At 55.5% G+C, this 21,879-nt stretch overlaps 1 protein-coding gene across 2 annotated transcripts in view; it reads left to right on the top strand.

Moving 5' to 3' along the window:
- The first annotated feature begins 7,656 nt into the window (after positions 1–7,656).
- ACSS1 (acyl-CoA synthetase short chain family member 1) overlaps positions 7,657–21,879 on the top strand; it is a 43,014-nt gene continuing 28,791 nt past the window's right edge. For both annotated transcript variants that reach the window (XM_057530143.1, XM_007191860.2), the window contains exons 1-2: positions 7,657–7,999; positions 15,589–15,685. In XM_057530143.1, the coding sequence (XP_057386126.1) occupies positions 7,708–7,999; positions 15,589–15,685 (389 nt within the window). In that variant the 5' untranslated portion in view covers positions 7,657–7,707. The remainder of the gene's footprint in view (positions 8,000–15,588; positions 15,686–21,879) is intronic.

Below are 21,879 nucleotides of genomic sequence, written 5' to 3'. Positions count from 1 at the left end.
TCTTGGGATTCTTAGAGCTTCACTTTGGAAGCTGAGTAGGGATTGCAAAGGTTTCAGAATCCTGGGAATGGGACCAAGGATTTTGTCCTGGGTATAGCTCTAGGGAGACCTGCTCTCAGAGAATTACTGTGAAACTCTCTGTTTTCCAATGTTAACTTCTGCTCATCCAGGTCCCGTTCACAGGATTTTATCAGGGACCCCACAGGCTGCTCCATACCCTGTTTTGGTGCATGACCACCTTCAGCTACACCCTCTAATGTTGCCAAAGTTTGCTCCTCTGGGGAGTTTCTCACACTGCTGTGTTCTGCCCAAAATAAGCGTGCCGTGTCCCTGTCGCCACTGATGGTCCCTGTTAGTGGACGCCCCGAGTGCAGGGCTCCCTGATGATGCAAAAGGCTCAACAACCTTAGGACAGAAAGCACTGATCTCCCAAGTGTATTGTATTCTTTCCCAAATCTATTACCCGGCTGGTGAGAGCAGAACCACACCCATGACATCCGGGCCCAAGGAAAGGCGCGCAAAGCTGTTCTTACAGAAGCATCCTCCAAGTTAAGGCTTCCACACAAGGTATCTACCAAGGGACTTCCCTGGTAGCACAGTGGTTAAGAATCTGCCTGCCAATGCAAGGGACACGGATTTGAGCCCTGGTCTGGGAACATCCCACATACCACGGAGCAACTAAGGCCGTGTGCAACACTACTGAAGCCCATGCGCCTAGAGCCCGTGCTCTGGAACAAGAGAAGCCACCGCAATAAGAAGCCCGCACACCACAATGAAGAGTAGCCCCTGCTTGTGGCAACTAGAGAAAGCCTGCATGCAGCAATGAAGACCCAACGCAGCCAAACAAACAAACAAAAGGTATCTATCAAAAGGGAACAGTAGGGACCCATGGTTTCATTCTGACTTCTTTGGATCCTCCCCACTTCTTAAAAATTCATCCAAGGCTGGCTGCCTTTTCGCCCTTTCCATCAAAATAAATGGATAAATAAATAAATCATCACCAATAACATGCTGGCGCCACCTGTTGGCAGGCATGTGGCTGTGCTCTGGCCTGACTTGCGGGTCAGACATCTAAAAGCACAGCTTGAACACGTTTGTGTAGAGGAATTTGTTTTTCTACCCATCCTTCCAACCCACCCACTGAGCCACCGGCTGTGGTCGTCTCCCCTTTGAAATGTCTTCAGTCATGTAACTGTCTTGTTAGCCACCCTTTCTGTGGTTAAACTGCCCAGTTTACGATACTTTGTTATAGGAGCCCACATGGACTCAGACACACAAGGCCTCATCTTTTCTCAATTTATCATCACTTAAAATAAATAATTCCTGTTATTCCCTATGCTCAGTCCACCACCTTAATCTCTCTCTGCCGTGTACACTAGATCTCTCCTCTCCTTCCCCAGAGTGTCTGCCCCTCATGTTCAGGGCTGTTCTGGGCGCAACTAGCCTTCGTTGATCAATTCACTAGAGAGACAAAGACTGTTCTGAGGGCCTCATTGTTCAGGAGATGCTCCTGAACTTCTCTTGATGGAGACGTGGCTTTGAGGCCCACGCTGTGTTCTTCCTGTCCACTGGTCCTGAGGCAACTTTAAAGTTAAAGGCAGAATCCATCGCCAGGTGGCAGTGTTGGCCAGCTTTAAAGTTTGTCAAAATGGGCACTGGGTACGAGAAATTTGATTGTTTTGTTTTCTATCCCTCATCTTCCCATTCAATCAATCCATAATCAATCAATCAATCCAGATTCATTGGGCCCCTGCTCAATCCACACGCACCCTCCTGGATTCTCAGCTGGTGCCTTCAGGGTTGGGCTCTGTTTAATTTCTTTGGGACCCCCAGGGGCCGGCCCCAGAGGAAGCGGTGTCCACCCCAGGCGGTCAGCACATGTTTGCTGGCTGACCCTTCCCAGTCGTGGCCTTTGTCTCAAGGTCGTGCTCGTATCATAAACCCTCACATTTGGGTTGATTGAGCTGAGAGGCTGGGGAGTCCCAGAGACATTCCTGAGGCCCCGGGTAGGGATGGTGATGTGTTTTCAGCTGCCTCTGCTTTCTCAGGCAGAAAAAGAGACCGATCTCTAAGACCAGCCCAGAAGCTGCTCCCTGGTTTCACTCCATACCTCTCATCCTCCTCTGGTCCTGAGGAGCCCAGCATCCAGGGTGATCACTGCCAAACGAGCGTCTGAGCAGGGATTTCCACTGGCCTTAGACCACGAAGGGGACAGGGCAGCCGCCGTTGAGCATCGGGACCTCGGATTCAGAGTGAGGGGACTGCACAGGCCTCTGCCGGACGATGGACCTGCAGGATGAACCACGAGGACAAGTGGCCACGGGGGCTTTCTGGCGTGTGTGGGAAACCCACGGGCTGTTCAGGATGAGGTCTTGGTGTGGAAGCTGGCTCTTCTGAGCAGTGTTGCCCTTGGCCGTCCTGCCCCCTTGCCCTTGGCATCCTCCCCCTCTACCTGCCCGCTGCTCGCGGTTCGGTCTCAAAGGAAACTCCGAGACTCAGCTGAGAGCCCCTTCCCTAGCTGCCCAGCCCCTCAATGTTTAATGTTATGCATGTCAAAATACAAACGTTCCCAGCCAGAACTGCTGCCATTCTCAGAAGCTGTTGGACCAAAATCTGTTTATCCCTGGTTGCACTTGAGTCCAGGATACAGTTGGTTCTAGGGGGACCGGCTTCAACAGGAGACCGCAGGAAGTGAGCTGGCGTTCGGGTGTAATGGGAGGGAGGCATGGTGACTTCACTGCTGGAGCCCTGAAGTGGGAGGAGAAACAGTAGCTGCGACCGAGGGGAACAGCAGCCCTCTGGCTGGGAGGGGGCAGTCTACTAGTTGGGAGCCAAAGAAAGACAAGGGAAGGGGCGGGGAGGGGAGGACATGAGATTTAAGCTCATCAGCCCTTAAATACGCCTGTGCAGCCCCCATGCCTTAGAAGCTATGATTTTACGGAAACAGGAAAAGCCGGATACTCTGTCCGGCATATCCTCATTGAGATGAACACAGAACCTGGTGTTTGAGAGCCGAAGGATTCAGGGTCTGGCTCCCACCCATTCATCTCGCACATGACAACACCGAGGCACTTACTGCACGGTGGGCTGAGGGCAGCACAAGGGCCTGGTGCGCTTGTCCTGGCTCCCTGACAGCGCCCTCTGTCCACCCGGCTTCCTCGAGGTGGACGGAGGAGGAAGCCAGGGCTTGATCCACGGGTGACGGTGGCCACGGCTCACAGTTCCCAGAGCTCAGCCCTCAGAGGGACCTCCTATGTCTGGTGATCACCTCTGGCCTGCTGCCACAGCAAGTGTCCATGCAGAGAAGCGGGAGGGGCCGTGGCTGTGAGGTCCCTGTGGACCTGGGCAGTGAGAGAACCGGTTCCTGGAGGTACCAACGACACATCACAGGAGATGCCGCTGTCGTCTCTGACGGTGCTCTTGACCACTGTGGGCTGTGAGAGTGTCTCCTGGGGGCCACGGAGAACTCAAAAGCCCAAGTCCTTCCTGTGGTTTGTGGATGGATGACACCCCAGCCTTTCCTGCTCACAGAGGGCTAGAGGGAGTTAAGGGGTTCCAGGATCTGGTGTTGACGGCATTTAAGGAGCTTGTTGCAAGAGCACCCTGAGAACAGACCCACCCCGAGGTCTGCTGGCTCCACATGGCCCCATCCTCAGCAGATGGGGGTCCCCAGCTCTGGGAGGACACCGTTGCCAGCCCTGTGCCACCTGGAGCCAGTTCTGGTTTTCACCTGTGCTCTCTCCCACTCGTTGGTGGTGAACCCTCCTGCCCTGGGGCTGCTGTGTGCACGCTCCCTCCCGGGGATCCGGTGTGCAGTGTTACAGGGCACTGCGTGGGGGTCCTGGAGACCCCACTGCTGAAGCCATGGATACGAGTGTGCCCACACGTCTTCGCTGACACTGGGGTCATGGGGACATCGGGAAATGCAGACCTGGGGGCAGGGAGCCTGATACCCTTGTGCAGCCCATCCCAGACCCCCAGCAGCTGCGTCCTCTCCTTCCTCCTACCCACTTCAAGGCTCTTAGTGTGGATTTTCTGTTTTGGTTTTGCTTTGCATTTCAGTCATTTGATTTGGTGCCTGTCTCCCTGCCTCCCCCTTTCCTTGGTCGTGCCCTTGGGCTCAGGGGCTGCGTCCGGTGCATTGCTGTCGAGCTGACAGCCTCCATGCTGGCCCAGGCACACGGGGTGGGCGGTGGTCCACAGACGCCGTCACTGAAGGGAGGTGGAGGAGGGAGGAGAACAGGGGCCAAGGAGCAGGGGGCTCTGGTGGCTCAGTGCTGGGTCTGCTGAGGGGAACAGGTGGGTCTCCCGGGCCTGTATCTACAAAACTGCTTCTTAGGAGGGTCCAGTGCTGCAGCTCCGAGCAATGTGGGAGGTAGGGCCTAAGACGGCAAACACCCTAAAGCTGCTAAAGCTGTGAGCGCTGGGGGCCCAGGCTCCCCACTTGCCAGCTGTGCAGCCTTGGGTGGGCGTGTCCCCTCTCTGTGTTTGCTTTTTCATGTGTAAAGTGAGGACCAGGGCATCCTTCTCTTAGGATTGTGAGGGTCGCCGTCTCCGAGTTGAACATCAGGCCTGAGACGTAAAGTGAGCCCAGCTCCCCTGAAAACCCTCCCAGGCCTCCCACATCTGTACCTGCCAACTTGCAGCCTTCGGCAGCAGAGGGTCCTGCCCGTGTTAAGGGCAGGGACTTCTGTGACCCGCACTGCCTGGACGACCGGCTGCTCTCAGAACTGCCGAGGCCCCACGGGAAGCCGTTCTGTGGACGTGGCCAGACGGCGGTGAGGTGTGCCTCCACCTGCCGTAGTTCCCAGAGAGCCGCTTCCAGGAGGCAGCTGGCGGCCTTGGCCTCAGTGGCCTCATCCTGGGTAAACTGGGCTGCAGGAAGTGCAATTCTGCACCACCTGATCGGCTCAGCAGTGTTTTCTGTACCCACAATCACTTCTCTTTACCCAGCCTGAAGGAAACACCAGCTTTGTACTTCCTTCTTTAGAGTCAATTCCATGTACGTTGCCCACTGTTCTTGTAATAGGGATGGGGCTGGTGAGCCGCCTTTATGTGGCGGTTACAGTCAGCTGGAGGGGGTCCTGGCGGCAGAGAGTGCAGTGAGAGGCGGATTGCGTCCATCTGCCCTGGGGGGCCCGGGGACAGGCTGGGGACTGTGTCCAACGGAGCTCCAGAGCCCTGGCCCCGGCTGCCCACTGGCCAGGCCCAGGCCTTGAAGCAGAACGAACCTCTCCCCCATCCCCACCTCTGCGACCTGATGGCGGCGGCGGTCTCCATTGGTCACAGTCTGAGGGACCTGGCCCCACTTGGGTGACCTGAGGGCCAGCTGGGTCCTGGGCGCCTGGCTCCCTCAGTGATGACGGCTGGACAGGGTCTGGGGACTTGGCAATGAGGGTGCTGCCAGCTGAGATCTCCCTCTTCAGTCGGGCCTGGGCACTGGCAGGAGGAGCCAGACTGGGTGCTGGACGAATGCTCCCGGGTAAGGTAACCACCTGGCGCATGGACCCCCTTCTTTTAGCGTTGGAGGGTGAAAGTCGAGCCTTGGGACCTTGAACAAGTAAAATGAAGGGTAATGATGTTGCTTTGCTTATGGGATTTGTTAAGTGTTAAAAGCTGCAAGGAGGCATGGAGACAGAACTAAATGTCTCCTCTTCCCTTCCTTGTCAGAACAGAGAATAACATTTGTTTTGGTGGAGGTTTTACAGGAACTTTGTCACCTGGCCACGACCTAACCTCAAGAACAAAGGATCTGACACCAAGAAGTCTGCAACAACTAACCACGCCCCTCCCTCACCTTTCCTATAAAAGGGCTTTGCTGAAAGCTTTTGGGGAGTTCAGGGTTTTTAAGGCATGAGCCACCTGTCTCCTTGCATGGCCCTGCAATAAATGTTTCTCTGCTCCAAACTCCGATGTTTCGGTATTGTTTGGCCTTACCGTGCATCAGGCACATGTACTTGTAGTAACATTCTCTCCATGGCGTCTCTTCCTCCAGAAGGCTAGAGCTTAACCGTATGGCAGCTAGGTTCCAGGAGAGCAGGGGCTGCAGCTGTGGCCTTGCAGGGCCTGGACTGGGACAGTCAGAGCAGCACTGTTTGCCCACTTGAGGGGGAGCTTCTCACTTACACAAGGGGGTGAAGTTGATGGCCATCTTTGGGGCCCCTGGCCACAGTTATGGTCTTTCCCTATTTCAGTTTTATTTATTCTATTAAAAAGGTGATTCAGGCCAAGTAGTGAAGCAGAAATTGAGGTGGGAGTAGGGTTCTGCCCACCATGTGCCTATTTCTTAGGGCTCAGTGCCCTCATTTGTTCCACTCAGGAGTTGAGAGTGGGCGGGACTTGATAGCATTAGATAATTTTTAAATTAAGTGAAAAATGCAGGTCAAGCACTTGGCACAGAGCAGGGCCCATGTCTAGTGCTAGCTGTTATTACTGGTTCACCAGCCTTAAAAAGCAGGCACCACGTGCAAGCACGTGCGCACACACACACACACACACACACACCCGGGGCTGACTGACAGCAGAAGTTCCTCTTACAGCTAATAGAAGGGGATGTTTCCTAAGCCCAAAGAACTCAACCAACCAGTTTTCAAAACTACCCTTTTCCTTCTGTTTACCTTATTTATTATGTATTTAGTTCGTGGGTGCTGTAATATTTAAGAGTCTGGCTGAGACAAGTTTCTGTGGGTTCCCTTCTATCTTTCGTGGCTTGACAACAAGAACACCACCTCCACTACTGGGCTTCCTGGGTGCAGCCCAGGGAGGGAGGTATCACTCCTGTTTCCCCCTCCTCAGGGCTGCATAAGAATAAATGAGTTGGTGTCTGAAACATGCAACCTGGAAGGGGCACCCAGGGAGCTCAGTAGTGGAGGTGGTGTAGGCACAGAGACGTTAAGGAACTCGCCAGAGGTCACAGAGCTAGAAACGTAGGGTTTTGAACCCAGGCCACAGATGCTGGAGCAATGAGCGAAAACCCCACAGGGTTCCAAATCAGCTACGGTTAGTGGAGCGTTTACTTCTCTGCCACATGAAAGCACCGGACCCCAGACCACCGCCCCAGGTCCCCGCAGCCTCCTGCGCCGAGGACCCCTGACCAGCCCATAGCCCACAGGGGCTGCTTATGTGTGTGTGCATCTTGGCGGGGGGCGGGGGACGGGTACAGGCCGACCAGGCCGCTAGAGGGTTCACTCGCAAGGGCGCCCAAAAGGATTAATACTTTGCTTTCAGCTTCTGAGATGTTGAACTGACCTAACTGGTGGTCCTCGGACCCACCTAAGGGCCTCGCTCCGCCGGTCTCCTGAGGCCGAGCCGGCTCCCTCTCACGCCAGACAGTTCCGGGCGCCCGGGAGAGCCTGCGTCCGCGGCGCGCGTATCTGCGGGTCCCCGCGCGGCACAGCCGTCGGAGCTTGAGGACGCACCAACTGAAACCCCGGCAGCCCGCCCTGGGACCCCTTCCCCAGCTGCTCCCCCTCCCTTCCCGGCCCCGCTCTAGGGTGGGAGAAGAGAGTCGAGGTGGGACGAGGTGGGGCGGGGGTAGAATCTTCGGACTGGGACCCGCAGGGCCGGGGGTTGGCCGGAGGGCGGGGTCGGGGGTCTGGGCCTGGCCGGGGCGTTGGCCGGAGGGTGGGGCCGGGGCGGGGCGGGTACGGGCGGGGCGCGGGCACGCGAGGGCACGGTTACCACAGCCGCGCGGGGCTCTGAGGCGCGATGGCGGCGCGCTGCTTGGGCCGCGGTGTCGTACGGCTCCTGGGAGGCCTTCGCGGGGTGGGCGCGCGGGACCTGGCGGCCCCCCGGCTCTGGGGCAGCGCCTCCGTCCCCGCGGCGCCGGCCGGCTCGTACCGGGAGCGGCTCGCGCTGGCCGCCAGCGAGCCGGCCGCCTTCTGGGGGCCGCTGGCGCGGGATGTGCTCGTGTGGGACACCCCCTTCCATACTGTGAGCGACTGCGACTTCCGCAGCGGCAGGATCGGCTGGTTCCTGGGAGGCCAGTTAAACGTGTCCGGTGAGTGGGCCTGGGGGCCGGGGCGCCCCAGCTCACGCGGTTCGAGGGGACCCCGAGCCCAGCCAGCGGCGGCCCCACATGCTCCCTCCTCAGAGTTCGGGACTCGCCCCCGGCGAGCTGTGCAGTCACCCCGCCCCCAGCCACTAGCCCCGGGGACTCCCGGCCCGGCCCGACTCCCCAGTCCCGGCTCGGGCGCCCGGCGTCCCCCAAGTTTAACTGGGGCCCCCACCGCCCCGCACGGCGAGCGCGCCGGGCCGCGGTGGAGGCGGCGAGGGGCGCCCGGAGCAGGACTCCCTGCTCTCGCCCCGGCGCCGGAGACAGAACCGAAAAGTTTCTGGCCGATGTCACCGCCGGGTGCCGGCCGGCGACCCGCCTGGGGAGCAGCCCTGCTCATGTAAACAAATCGAGCCGTGGCGGGTGGCGGGGAGGAGGAAGCCCGGCCGGCAGCGGGAGTCAGCCCGCGGGCGGGAAGGAGGCAATGGTGGGGCCTCCCAGTTCTCAGTTTCACCCTCGCCCCCAAGACCCACGGGGCTGGCTTTAGACCTGGTGCGATTGAGATCCCAGAAACCAGCTCCACCGCCAGTCAGTCCTCTGGTCTCTGCTGAGATTGGATCCACTACTGTTTTGTCAAGATTTGGGATGGGGGTGGGGTGGGGAAGGGTGCACTGCACCCACGCCCTGCCCAGCAAGCGGAGAAGGCCCAGGAAGTGAGGGGGGCCCCAGGCAGGCTAGGCCTGGGGTATGGGCAGCCAGGTGGGGCGGTCAGAGTGGCTGCCTGTCAAGGAGGAAGGGGGTAACTGGGGATAGGTGGGGTCTAGGGGGTGTTTAAGGAAAGGATCTGTAGGTCTTGGTGGCCAAGGCCTGAACTGGGCGGTGGGGTCTGAATCTCCCAGGCGCCACCATTTACTGACCCATTTTTTCTGTTCCTCTGAGCTGCAGTCTCCTCCTGTGTAGACCGGAGGCAGTAAGGCCCACCTGAGGGGCTGGTTGTGAGGCCAAGGCACATAGAGTGATGGAACGGGCCCAGCACTTATTGCTGACCAATAAGTAGTAGTGATTTCAACCTGTGAAATTCAGAAATAGTCATAGAATTATAGGTGGTATCTTGCAGTTATTTTTCAAACAAAGAAACTTAAGGGAACTTCGGACCAGATTTTTTTTCATATGGTATATTGCTTTGCTGGTTTAATAAAAATGACTCAGTAGAGAAGTGTTTTCTCTAAACTTGAGTCAGCAGCAAGTGTCCTTGAACTATTGGGAAAAAACCAAACCCTTAAGTTTGCAGGGTTGGCGGAATGCGCCCTGGATGGGGGAGAGCCGAGTGCAGAGGAACAGGGGTGGAGTGGGGTGGCGGGGGGTGGGTAACGACAGACATAATGGGACAGGCAGCAAGGGCCTCCTGAGCCTCATTTGGTCAGGGTCAAGGTCAGGGTCAGGGTGCAGCAGCAAGCAACTCTTCTGCCCCCTTTTCTTCACTTATTTCTCCTGTATGGTTACCTTAGCCAGAAACTGAACTTAAGAAAGCTGCCTTGTAGAAAAACAGCTTTTCAGCCGCATTCTCACCTCAAATGTGTATGCAACCCACTCATCTGTCAGGAATATCTCTGCTGTTTGCCAGTGTCTGCAAATCACAGAGGTGATGGTATGAAAAAGGACCAGACCAAGCCGTGACTGCCCTGGGAGCCACTAGAAAGTTGTGGGCTGGGTGAGGCGTTTTGGCATGGTCTGTCTGTGTGATGATCGTGTGATGATGGCTTGTTCCAAAGGAGCATCGCTTGAAACTCCCTTTACCCCTTCAGGAAGGTCTGTACGTACAGTTCTCAAAGTGTGGTCCCTGGACCAGGAGCATCGGCATGACCTGAGAACTTTTTAGAAATACAAGTTCTCAGGTCCCATCCTAGGTGGCCAGAACCAGAACCAGAAACCCAGGGGTGGGTCCTCCAGGTGCTCCTGATACACACTTGAGGTTGAGAACCACTGACCTATGTCCAACCTGCTAAAGTGGGCAGAATTGGGATGAGTGTTCTGGAGACGACTCTGTTAAACAAACAAAAAGAGTCTGTGGGTGGTTCTGTACAGTTGACTCGTTCCAGGTGTGTCTTTGGAGTCACACCTGGGTTTGAATCCTTGTTTTCCCCGACTGTTCTTTTTTTTTTTAAGTCTTGCCAAGTGCTTTATTTTTTTTTAGTTAATTTTTTAATTGGAGTATAGTTGATTTATAATGTTGTGTTAGCTTCTGTTGTACAGCGAAGTGAGTCAGTTATACATATACATATATCCACTCCTTTTTAGATTCTATTCCCATATAGGTCATTACAGAGTGTTGAGTAGTGTTCCCTGCACTATACAGTAGGTTCTTATTAGTTATCTATTTTATATATAGTAGCGTGTATAAGTCAATCCCAATCTCCCAATTTATCCCTCCCTCTCTCCCCTAACTGTTCTTTCATGCGTCTCCTCTTCTGTAACATGAGAATAGTGCGTAACTGAATTCTGTTCCAGTTCCTATCGTTGCCATTTTATTAGTCTCACGGATTCCATGGGTCAGGACTTTGGACAGGGCCGGCAGTGGCTTGCCTCTGCTCCCCGTCATCTACGTGACTCTAGTCATCTACGTGCTGCTCACTCCCAAGTCTGGGGCCTGAACTGCAGGCTGGGCTCAGTTGGAGCCGTGGCCCAAAGCACCTACAAGGGGCTTCTCACAGGGTGGTGACTAGGCCCAGGGTCATTGGCGGCCAGAGGTCCCAGAGACCAAGGCAGAGGCTGCTAGGCTTCTGACCAGCGGCAGGTGACCTGGGGGCACCTGGGGCTGCTGTTACCACTGAATGAGAAAACACTTCTAAAGCACTCTGCACTGTCTTTAGAACATTCCTTGCACCCAATCACTGGCCTTTGTTATTTATTAATGAATCCTGGGAGGAGGCTGTGACCTTGAACCTGGTGTTCATCAGTGCTGCCGAGCCTGCTGTGCTTCCTCTGAACTTGACCATGGGGGTTTCCACCTGATCAGCCTGTTCCAGGAGGCAGGCTGGGGAGGGCACACAGGTGGCTGGGGAGGGCACACAGGTGGCTGGGGAGGGCACACAGGTGGCCGACGTGGCTCTGAAAGCCCGTCTTGGATCCTGGGAGAGCCAGGCCGATGTTGTAGGAGTGGGTAGGTCGTGGTGTCAGAGGCCCTGGGTGGGGGAGGTAAAGCCAGCACCCCCTGCAGTGCCACGTTCTGAAAAGGATTCTTTCCAGCTTTTGAAGTTTGGCTCTTTCCCTTGTAGGGCTCAACAGACGTCTTTGCTCCTTGGGTATAAACTCCGAGATGTCAGGAAGTTGCAAGTGCAGAACTGGAGGGTAGTGACGCATTGCTTTCAAAACACAAAACTAAACTCTCCTTTGAGTCTGAGTTTAAAAAACAAGTGTGTTTATTCTTACTTTCAAGCTCGGGTATAGAGACACTGTTGTTAACTAAGCATTGAACACAGAGGTTCCTTGGACGCTTTTGGGAACATTCCCTGCAGCAGTGGAAACCATTTCGCTGTAGCTCTCTCCTCTTCATGACGTGCCTCGAATAATTCAGATGGCAGACACGCTGAGATGGCAAGAGCCTGCCTCCGGGTTGCACTGCCTTCCAGCGACTGAAGTAGCCCTCTCAGGTCCTTCAAGGAACTCTAAGTGGACACATGACCTCAGGTCTCAGAAGGAGCGTCCCTCAGAAAAGTCTGAATCCTCCCCAGTTGTTAGAGACGCGACTTACTTTAAATAGCAGATGCTTCTGGAAAGTTGGCAAATACAATTTTTGTGACTGATGTAATACCTCAAATTGTACCAAGGAGGTTTTCTCTTTAAAGAAAACCTATTGTGAATTCTTTTGTGAATATTAACTCCCTTATCTCTTTGGATTAAAATTGAATTTCTGTAAAGTGGGGAGGGGCAGGGATGCCATTTAAACAACCAGCAAGAGTTCGTTGAATGAAAATGCCTGCCATTGTGTGTACATGTTTATGATGGAAATGATGACCCTCTCGTCACCTTTTCTTAAAAACAAACAGAAACCCACCACAAACATCAGCTTACCTGCTTGCAGAGCCGTGCCAGGCCCGGGTGCAGACCTGCCCTTAGGTGAATGAGATGATGCTTCATCTCACATCATCCTTGTGACACCAACATGAAGTGTCTGGTGGCCTCCCTTGTACAGATGTGGAAATAAAGCCTCCAACTCATGTTTGGTGGTGAATGGTGCAGAAAATGCCCCAGTGCCTCGGAGCCTGCATTCTAATGAGACGGACCACAGATCAGTAAAGGAGCAGATCCACACTGGGGAACGTTCTCAAGGTTTTTACAGTTGCTAAGGGGAGAATTAGTAAGTGTTACACCATCCCCTGCCCCCCTCCCATGTTGAAGGAATCTTAGGGACGTGGTCTCTGCCCGCAGGGACATTCTGACCCAGATGGGGGAGGGTTTAGCAGAGCTGGGAAGATGAGTGAGCGCTGAATGGTGTGGTGGGAGGGAGAGATCATTGTGTGCTGGGAAATTTGGAAAAGGCTTGAAATAAGAGGTCGGGTTTGAGCCAATCCTTAAATTGCACTGTCTTCTTGCCCAACTCTTCTTGGAAATACTTGGAAAGGAAATTTCCTTGTCCCACTGCCCAGTTCTTTGGGTGGAGACTTTTTTAAAAATGGCGGATGTAAGAGTTTCCTTCCCTTCCTCCTTCCTCTTTTGTTTTTCCCTCTGCTGTTGAGGCAATAGCGGGAGCCACGCATACGTGTTAAGAGCCAACATACACATGGCGTTGTAGAGCCACGTCGCCCCAGACCCTGCACTGTGCTTTTCTCTGGGCGCTGTGTCATCTGAGTGTTGTCCACGACAGTTGTGAACTGTGTTTCCCTTGGGGACACAGCCACACCATCTGACCCCATGGCAGGAAAACTCCAGTGGCATCTAATTACTACCGTGACTCCTAGAGTCCGGAACCATTACCACCACCACGGATTAGAAGAGTGAGATTTAGCGATGCTATTTAGAGATAAACAAGCGAGTCTGCAGTTAGCAGTTAGCGAGTGGTTGGACAGCGGCCTGGCTCTAGAGCATGATTTTAACCATGACCCCAGGCTGCCATCCAGTGGGGGCGTGGCCAGATGTCTTACAGAGCTCGCAAGGGTCTTTAAGTACTCCTGTCCCCATTGGAAAAAGAAAGCCCCCCCGGAATCGGGAATATACATACCAGGTAGACATGAGTGCACGTGTGCATACGTCCGCCAGTGTGAGCGTGGTCCTGGACCACAGCATCATGTCAGATCTTGGTAGAAGTGAAATGCTTAGGCCCACCCCGGCCTGCTCAGTCAGAGACTTAGAGTGGGGCCTCGCTACATGCTCATAAGTCCTCTGGGGATCCTGGGGAATTTAGAAGCCCTAATTTAGACCAAAAAGAAAACTTCTTGAGGGACTAAGCCATGAAGACGAGAAGAGGTCTGTTCCCTCCCCTGGGCATGGGGCCAACCTGGTGTCACTTGGACCACACATTGCCCTCCAGCTCAGAGACTTGGGAGGTCCATCCGTCATCCAGGGCTTAGGTGCTTCCTCTGCTCTGAGGCCTGGGTCAGGCTGCAGGTGTCCAAACAGGAACAGGGCATCCAGCCCCTGCCCACAGAGGGGCAGCAAGTTGGATACATCGCAGGAAGAGTTAAGAGTTTGGGAGGCATGAGGTCCAAGGGAAGAGAAGTGCTCCATAATAGAGTGAGGACGTGTAGGCTGGGACCTGTGGGAGGGTGGGCACCAGATGAAGGGCAGGAGTGGTGAGGGTGGGATGGTGTACCCCGGGCAGGGTGAAACTGTGCAAAGGCCCTGAGGCAGGAAGGCCCTCAGCAGACTCGGCACAGCCAGTGAGGGGAGGGGACGGGACCCACCCCTGCTGAGAGTGGTCACCACCTCAGCTGCCAGGCGAGGGTATGGCCTCATCTGCTGCTTGTTCAAGAGAAGCCAGAAATCTGTGGTTTTAGTGTGAAAACTCTTGATTTCTAAACTTTGGACCAGACTGACACACACATTGATGTTGGGTTTATTGTGTAAATCCAGGTTTTGCCACCAAGCCCCTTCTTAGTTTGTCTTCTTGCTTTCCTCTCTTCTATTTTTTTGGCATTTTTTCTCTTCTATTTTTCTAGTAATTCAAAGAACTTTCCTGTGTAAGTAGCAATTTTTCCCATGACATCTATCTTTATTTATTAAATTTTTTGAGGTATAATTTATATACTTGTTAGGAGCCAGAAAGCTGAAATGAAATTTTTTAATTTATAAGAGTAAATGACAGATAAAATAACCTGAGAGGGAAAAATGTGATACATACACACACACACACACACACACACACACACACACACACACACACACACACAGAGACACACACAGACACAAGCTAAAGTTTGTAAATGTTTTCATGTGAGTTCACCCTGTTGAGGATTATGGAAATCACGTAGTTTGTTATGGGGAGGGCCTCTCATAACTTTTGTCAGAATGGTTTCCCATCAGGAAATATTTGTAGTAACTCGCAGCAGGGTGATTATCAGGTGGCAGTTGACCTTGTATTCCTGTGGTAGCACCTCAGCATTGCCTTCCATCTGATTCTGACCCAGCCCTGTGAGTTCGATGCAGCAGTGGGTGCATCTCCCATTTATGTAGGAGGAGATTGATTTGGAGAAGATAGTAACTGCCCCAAAAAGAAAAAAAAAAAGAAAAATTTATGTACCTGGACATGAGGGTGACCCTGAAGGCCAGGTGGGCAGTGGCTGCTGCCCCCACAGCTGTTTGTGGTATTTATTCCTCTGCTGATGGGGAAGTGCGTAATGAAAACAGGCCACGAGGGCCGGCTGGAAGGGGCTCTGGCACAAACCGGCCAGAGCCAAGCTCACCTTGAAGTCCAGCCAGTGGTAGTGAATAAGAGGTTAGCAATGAACATGATCCTACTGATCTTCAGGTTGACGGTAAACCAGCACAACTGAACTGTTTTTGCGGGCAGTCATGTGACCTGAGCTTGGGTAATGGAGGGAGGGGGAGCAGAGCCTCCCGGAAAACTAGCAAGGCATTTTGCCATCATTGCATCACTTCTTGGGGCAGGATGCTGGCTGGACACCTGAGAAGGGATGTGGGCCCTTGTCCTGGATCGCACCTCCACCACACGAGAGCCCACCCCACGCACGCGCACTGAGTCGGGGCGCCCTGTTTGCATCGAGTCTTCTTTCCCACAGCCCAGCCTGCGGTGCTCAGCCCTGGCCGCGCACGTTAGAACCGTCAGGGAGCCTTGAAAACCACGGGGCCAGTCGGGTCAGAGTCCCCTGGGTGGGGGCCGGGATTGGGACTCCTGGTGTGAAGCACCTGCTTCAGAGCATTCCCAGGGGTCACCTGTACCTGTGAGGTCATCTTTGTGTAGTGACCACCTCGTTTCTGCGGGCTCTGTCACCCTTCTCCTTGCAAGGAAGTAGAAACCCGCCTCTGACGAGGGAAGGGTCCACCCCAGTGAGAGCAGCGCAAACCACTGCAAACCTGACTCTCCCCTTTCCGACTCCAGTGGCACCAAGTGTAATGTCCATGAACCTGTTTTTGTGCAGTCAACTGCTTGGATCAGCACGTTCGGAAGTCCCCGGAGAGCGTCGCTTTGATCTGGGAGCAGGATGAGCCTGGAACTGAAGTGAGGATCACCTACAGGTACCATGTGTCCCCTGAGGGAGGGCGCCTCTGTCGCGCTGGATGTTAGCACCGAACGCTGCTGCCGGGCTGTTGACAGGAGGAGCCCCGGCCTCCTTGCCTACCTGGGCAATACTTGTTGTCTTTAGATTCCCCTGGGAGGAACTGGGTCCTCAGAAACAAATATGACAAACGTTCAAGGTACAGGCAGGCTCTTGGTGCAGTCCCGTGTGCCTGTGACCTGTTCTGGGCGGGGGGGTTATATGAGTATCAGGGGCCATGTTTCCACTTGGGAAATGTTCTCTGGTCTCAGGAAAAGTAGACATGAGCATGGACTGAGTAAAGTACATGCTGGGGTAACTAAAAGCAGCCCCTCTTAGTGTGCTTATGACTGTGGCACAACAAATAAAATTGAGTCTTTAAAAAGGGGCTAAAATAAAACAAACAAAAAGGGGCTACACCTGATATTTGTATCTGTGACTCCTTGAATAAATTCTTCACGTATTCTGTATGCCAAGCCTGTGTGTTGGGGGGTTTGAGCGGACCCGGCGTCTGGGGGGCAGGTGCTGGCCTTCTCAAAGCTCTGCCCCCTCCCGGGACTGCCTTGCTCAGAGGTCTCTGGTCTGTCACTGCATCCCTGTGGGAAAACCCCTTTGCTCAAGCTTCAACCTACCTTTACAGCGCTATCTCAGGAGGAGGGTTCAGAGGAGCAGGTCCTGACCCCGCGGACCCCTGGTTTCCTGCTTGTTTTTCGGACGCAGGTTTTATCACAGATCCAGTGCACCAAGCCTGGGGAAGCTGTGTTCAGTTGAACTTCTGGATGGAGCAAAGTGACGTTCGTTAGTCTGCCGTGGCTCCTAGTGCGCCCTGCCTTGCTTGTCCCTCCCCTGCTCCCAATACCCCTCGGCCGACACAGTCCCTCCCAGCCTTTACTGGCAGTTACTGCGCTGACCTGGGTCCCCTGGACAGATATCCTCCTGACTCCATGGGGTCCACAGATCAGCAGCATCGTGGCCTGGGACCCCCGGGCCCTGCACACTGGAGTTGGGGGCACTGCTCTAATGGACAAGCCGCCCTGCTGTTCTTCACCCTTATTGGCCCGACTTGATCTATGATTAAGTTTCTATGGGTGGGGGTGGACGAGGTAAGGGGAGTTCAGCTATGGGCTAATTTTCTCCAGTCCTCCCGTGGACCGGGACCCGGAACTGGGGTTGGGCCGCGTCAGGCCTCTGAGAGCCGCTCGGCTGGCCTGCTGAGTGTGTGTGTAACTGGGCGGGAGTCTCGGGACTGCAGCCAGCTCGTTAAAACAAAGTACAACTTCATTTCCATTGCAGAGCAGCCCCGGGCAAGGTATAAACCTATAAGTACAGGCAAAGAATTTATTATTCTCTCTCTAAAAATAAACAAACTCAGCCTGAAGAAATGGTTTTACAAACTCCAGCCGGTCTTAGTGCCAGGTGACTGTTGTTATTTACTGTTTGAGGGAAAAGAGAAGTGTGTGAACGGGTTGTCTGTAATTGCAGCTAGTTTTTGAGGGACTTGGATTCATCATTTTCCTGGTCACGTTAGGTTTTTGACGTGAGGTTTTCTTCCTCTTGTCTCAGAGGAGAGCTGCCTACACTTGGTGCTGGCTGTCCTGCCAGCATACAAACTGCCACTAAAATAAAGTGCATTCCTGCCAAGTGTCTCACATGGTGGCACCCAAGGTGCCCCAGGACGGTCACAGGCCTTGGCGGCCTGAAGACAAAGTTCCAGACCCATGGGCTGAGCCCTTGAAGGAAACTGCGTGGGGATGTGGTTCTCCCGGGCTGGGGTGCTGGAGGTGGATTTCCGGGGACCACGCCTGCCTGGTCTGTCCTAAGCCTGGGGGACCCATCTCAGTCCTCAGGTGCCCAGAGCCTCTCCCTCCTGAGTCTGCTGAATTCTTCTGAAGAGGTGCATTTCTGAAAAATCATCAGAGAGCTTGTAACGTGAACCCACTCCTGTCCCAAGCCCTAGTGATATGTGGGTCCACGTGTGTTGCACACGCTCTTGCACACACACCCTAAATGTGCACGTGTCTACAACCTGCTCTTGGTGTTCAAGGATGCTCCCGAACCGCTCTCCCAGGTTGCAGGCACCGCTCTGCTCCTGCTCTGGAAGTTGGGCCATTGCCTGGGGGTGGGCTGTCTGCTCTCTTCAAGGTTCTGAGCACTGGGGTGTATTTGCAGCTGCACCTCCCTAGGGTGGGGGAGGCCTGGCAGGACCAGCTTTGGGAACCCCGGGGCAGCTGAGTGTCCTCATCCCGGCCCCACCCTGCCTGCAATTGTTGCTTGGCTGGCGGCAATTCCCAGGCGCACCCTGGCAGACGGGCCGAGGCCTCGGGGGCCCGCTAGGCAGCGCGTGGGGCACCTCGTGCTGGCTCCGGCTGCGTGGCTCTGGGAGAAGGACAGCCTCGTGGGCTGGGGTCTGTCCTTCAGGTGCGGTGCTCCCTCCCCGATGGGAAGCGAAGGGGCAGGACCTCTGCTGGCTGGGGTCAGCCTGGGATGGCCTGCACGTGTCTCCCGGGGAAGAGGGCAGCCTGTGACCTGAGGCCGGAGCCAGGGCCAGAGGGCCGCCCAGCCGATTTCCAGCCTTCCTCTGCCCAGAGGTGTGTTCAGAACTGACCTGAGGGAGCTGTTCTCCCCAGTGAGCCAGCAGGCCTGCAAACCTGGGCCCCCTGGCACCGCCTGAGGCCTCTGAGGCCAGGGCTGCAGAGGCCAGGCAGGCACAGATAATCTGGGTGGCTCCCCGAGGCTGTGCAGCCAGATAGCACTGGGAGCAGTTCTCTCCAGCCGTCCACGTGCTTATTTCGCAAGATGCTCCTTCACATTCAGTTTAAGCAGACAGATTCTAGAGGCCCTTGGCGATGGGGATGTGGACAAACACAAATCTCTGTCCTCTAGGCAGGTGGTGCAGGGGTTCAAGACCGTTGCCTGCCTGGAGCCCGGGCTCTGGGCCAGGGATTTCCAAGCTGGGGATGGGCAGAGGGCGTGGAGCAGAGCAGACGCTGTGGCTGGTCCCGGTGTTCCTGTGCTCAGGACCTCTCAGTGGTGGTGCCTGTGCTCGGACAGAGGAGAGAGCGGCCTGAGAGTATTCACCAGGCTCTGAACCAGGATCTCCCGTGTGAGGCTCTCTGAACAGGGGTCCAGACATGAGTCCTTTAAAAAAAAAGTTTTTAAAAAATTTATTTTATTGAAGTATAGTTGATTTACAATGTTGTGTTAATTTCTGCTGTACAGCAGAGTGATTCAGTTATACACATATATATTCTTTTTCATATTCTTTTCCGTTATGGTTTATCCCAGGATATTGAATATAGTTCCCTGAGCTCTACAGTAGGCCCTTGTTATTTATCTAAGATGTGACCTTTTAATTAATCTGTAGCAGGTTTTAGCCCTGGCCTGGCCCTCCTCTGTGAACGCGGGTTGCCGTGAGGGCAGCGCTGCTGTGGTCATGGCCAGGCTGTGCAGCTGAGCTGGGTGTCTGGGCTGCAGCGGGGAGAGCAGGCCTGGCACCCCCCATGTGCCCATACGTGAGCCGAGTGGAGTTTCCACTGTGGGTCCAGCCCTGGAGGCGGTGATTTCTGTAGTTGTTCCAGCTGGGCCTTCTTATGGCGGGGCGTGCACAGAGGGGAGCCCCTGCCCAGAGGCGCAGAGCGGACGGCAGGCCCCCTCCCCACTGCCTGCCTCAGAACCCCTCGGCCGGCGCGGAGGACACCTCCTGTCTGGGCCAGCCGACCAGGCACTGGGCGTTACTGGTCCCTAGCATGGGGGGCCCACTGAGCATACAGAATGGGGCCCAGCCCCTGGGGCGGCCCTCTGTCTGGGACAGCCACACCAGCACCCCTGGGCAGAGGGGCCGCGAGGTCTGAAGCCTGGAGGCACCTCCTGAGAAGCTGGCTCGTGCCCTGGGCCCCGGGTGTCTTTACGTGGCCACTTGTTAAGGTCACAGAAGGGCCCTGTGGGCTCTGGCGGGAGGAAGCAGGAAGTTGCTGGGACGCCATTGGAGAAGACTTTGAGGAAGTGCTGGGGGGTTGGGTTCTGGGAGGCCGAGGAGGGGAGGCCCGAGGACCGAGGGCAGGGCCGGCCAGCCCACTGTGGAGTGAGGCGGCGGGGTGGGCGGTGGCCTGTATTCCCGCCCGCTTTGTCCCCAGCTGTGTGTGACCTGGAGCAAATCTCCAGCTCTCTGACCCTGTTTTCTCCTCCACTGGGTGCTGGTGTTGACTAGCACAGGGGAATGAAAGCCCAGACCTGGGTCTGGGTGGATGCGGGTCTGATTTGGCTGTAGGTCGGGGCAGGTGAAGGGAGGTCAGTAGAGGGTTTCAGATTTGACGAGGGGAAGGGCTCGGGTGGCCCTGCGGTTGCTGCTGCCAGGAGGTCCAGGTGGGGTTTTCAGGGAGAGGTCCTCACCTCAGGGGAACAGTTTGGAGTCGGCTAAAAGGCGGCCCCCTGACCCTTGCACCTGGTGCTTCTGACCCCCAGATTAACCACAGTTTGCAGTGAGCAAACTCCTTTATTAAAATATTAGGGCAACTGAGGGGGAGGATCATTAACGGACATAGTGAGGCTGAGGGTGGGGTGCTTTGGGGTGAACCAGGGCCGGCGACCGTGAGGCTCCAGGACAGGGGCCCCTGGCAAGCAGGGTAAGTGGGTTTGTCGGTGGGCTCCCCTCGGTGGAGGTACCAGAAGCTAGTGGCTGCCAGGCTTGTGTGCAGTGTCCCCTGCTGACCTCTGAGTAACTCCGATCGCAAAACTTGGTCAGGAATTCCCATGCTCGCTCCCAGAATCCGGTAGGAGCTCTGGGTTACTTGGATGGAGCTGGTTTTAAGCCAGCATTTAACTTTCCTTTAAGACTTGGCTCCAGATTTTGAAGCTGGCAAGTGCTTTGAATCTTTCTATACGTGACACTTAATTTTCTTTCTCACTCTTTTGGGCAAGCTGAGGCTCTTGGAATTTCACATTTTAGAATGGCCCTGTCTTGGGACTGCAGCAGGAATGACCTCCACAGACAGTCAACCCTCCTTGATGGGGCCCTTTCCTGGGAACCCTCTGGCGGATGTTTAGTCGGAGGAGCACACATAACAAACGCCTCCCTTGGAGCCGGATGCCTGCTTTTTGGGAACTCCCTTCTGCTGTGCAGGGGATGCTGGAGGGGGCTGCACTATGGGAGGTGGAGGGGCAGCAGCCTGCGGAGGGGAGGGGCGCTGGCCCCTTGGGGACCAGTCTTTAAGGAGGTGCTTCTGTTCCAGCTGTGTGGTTCGGCTTCTGGCGGCTGCAGACCTGGTTGGGGGAGGGGGGCCGACAGCTTTGCTGTGGCTGCGCTGGGTCCCCTCCGGGGCAGCACGGAGGCCTGCTCGGGTGCTTGTCACCCCGGGCCCCTCCCCCGCCCTCCCCGCCCTCTCCTTGGCCACTTCTCTTCTGGCTGAGGTGGAAAATCAAGGCCCCTGGAAGGAGCAGCCTGGCAGGCAGCGCTGAGACCCTGCAGGGCCACCGTGATGCTCGGCTGACATGTAGCCCCCCGTGCCCACCGTGCTGGACCCTTCCATCTGCTGCCCAAGACCCGCTCGCAGGAGGGTTCCCTGTAACCAGCCAGGGGCTGGCTGTCCTCGAGGTCCCCAGACCCTAACCCTGGCCCTGACCCTAAGGCTGGGGCAGCCCCTGCTGTGTGGGCCACTGGCACTTATGATCTTAGTTTGTATTCCCGGTCACCCTGGGTTGTAAAGTGAGGGACCTGATGCCCAGCGAGCTTAGGGGGCTCTCGGGCTCACCCAGCTGGAAATGCCAGAAACGGGGTTTGGACCCAGCAGTGTCTGATCTGTGAGATGTGCTGTGGAATCTTGGAGGCGGTGAAGGTGTAAACGGTGGGCTGCCCTGTGGCGCTAACTTGGTGACAGGCCTGTAGGTCCGTGTGCAGACATCGCACCCCCTTCACTGAGCAGGGCCATGTGTTCCAGGACCTCCAAGACAAGCAGACACATGTTAACTGCAATTCCAGCTGGGGAGGAGAGGTCAGTGCCTGAGGGCTCCAGGTGGCCTCTAAGAGGGACAAGGGACGGCTGTGGAACAAGGTGGGCCTAAGGGCTGTGGAGTCCTGGTGTGACTGCGGGGCTGTGAGGAGCAGAAAGTGCACGTGCTGGAGGGGCTCTGGGGACCTCGGGGCCCTGGAAGCAGGAAGGTCACTGTGGGTACAAGAGG

Source organism: Balaenoptera acutorostrata, chromosome 15 (assembly GCF_949987535.1).
Source record: "Balaenoptera acutorostrata chromosome 15, mBalAcu1.1, whole genome shotgun sequence".
Lineage (NCBI taxonomy): Eukaryota > Metazoa > Chordata > Mammalia > Artiodactyla > Balaenopteridae > Balaenoptera > Balaenoptera acutorostrata.
This window is presented reverse-complemented; position numbering and strand designations above follow the sequence as displayed.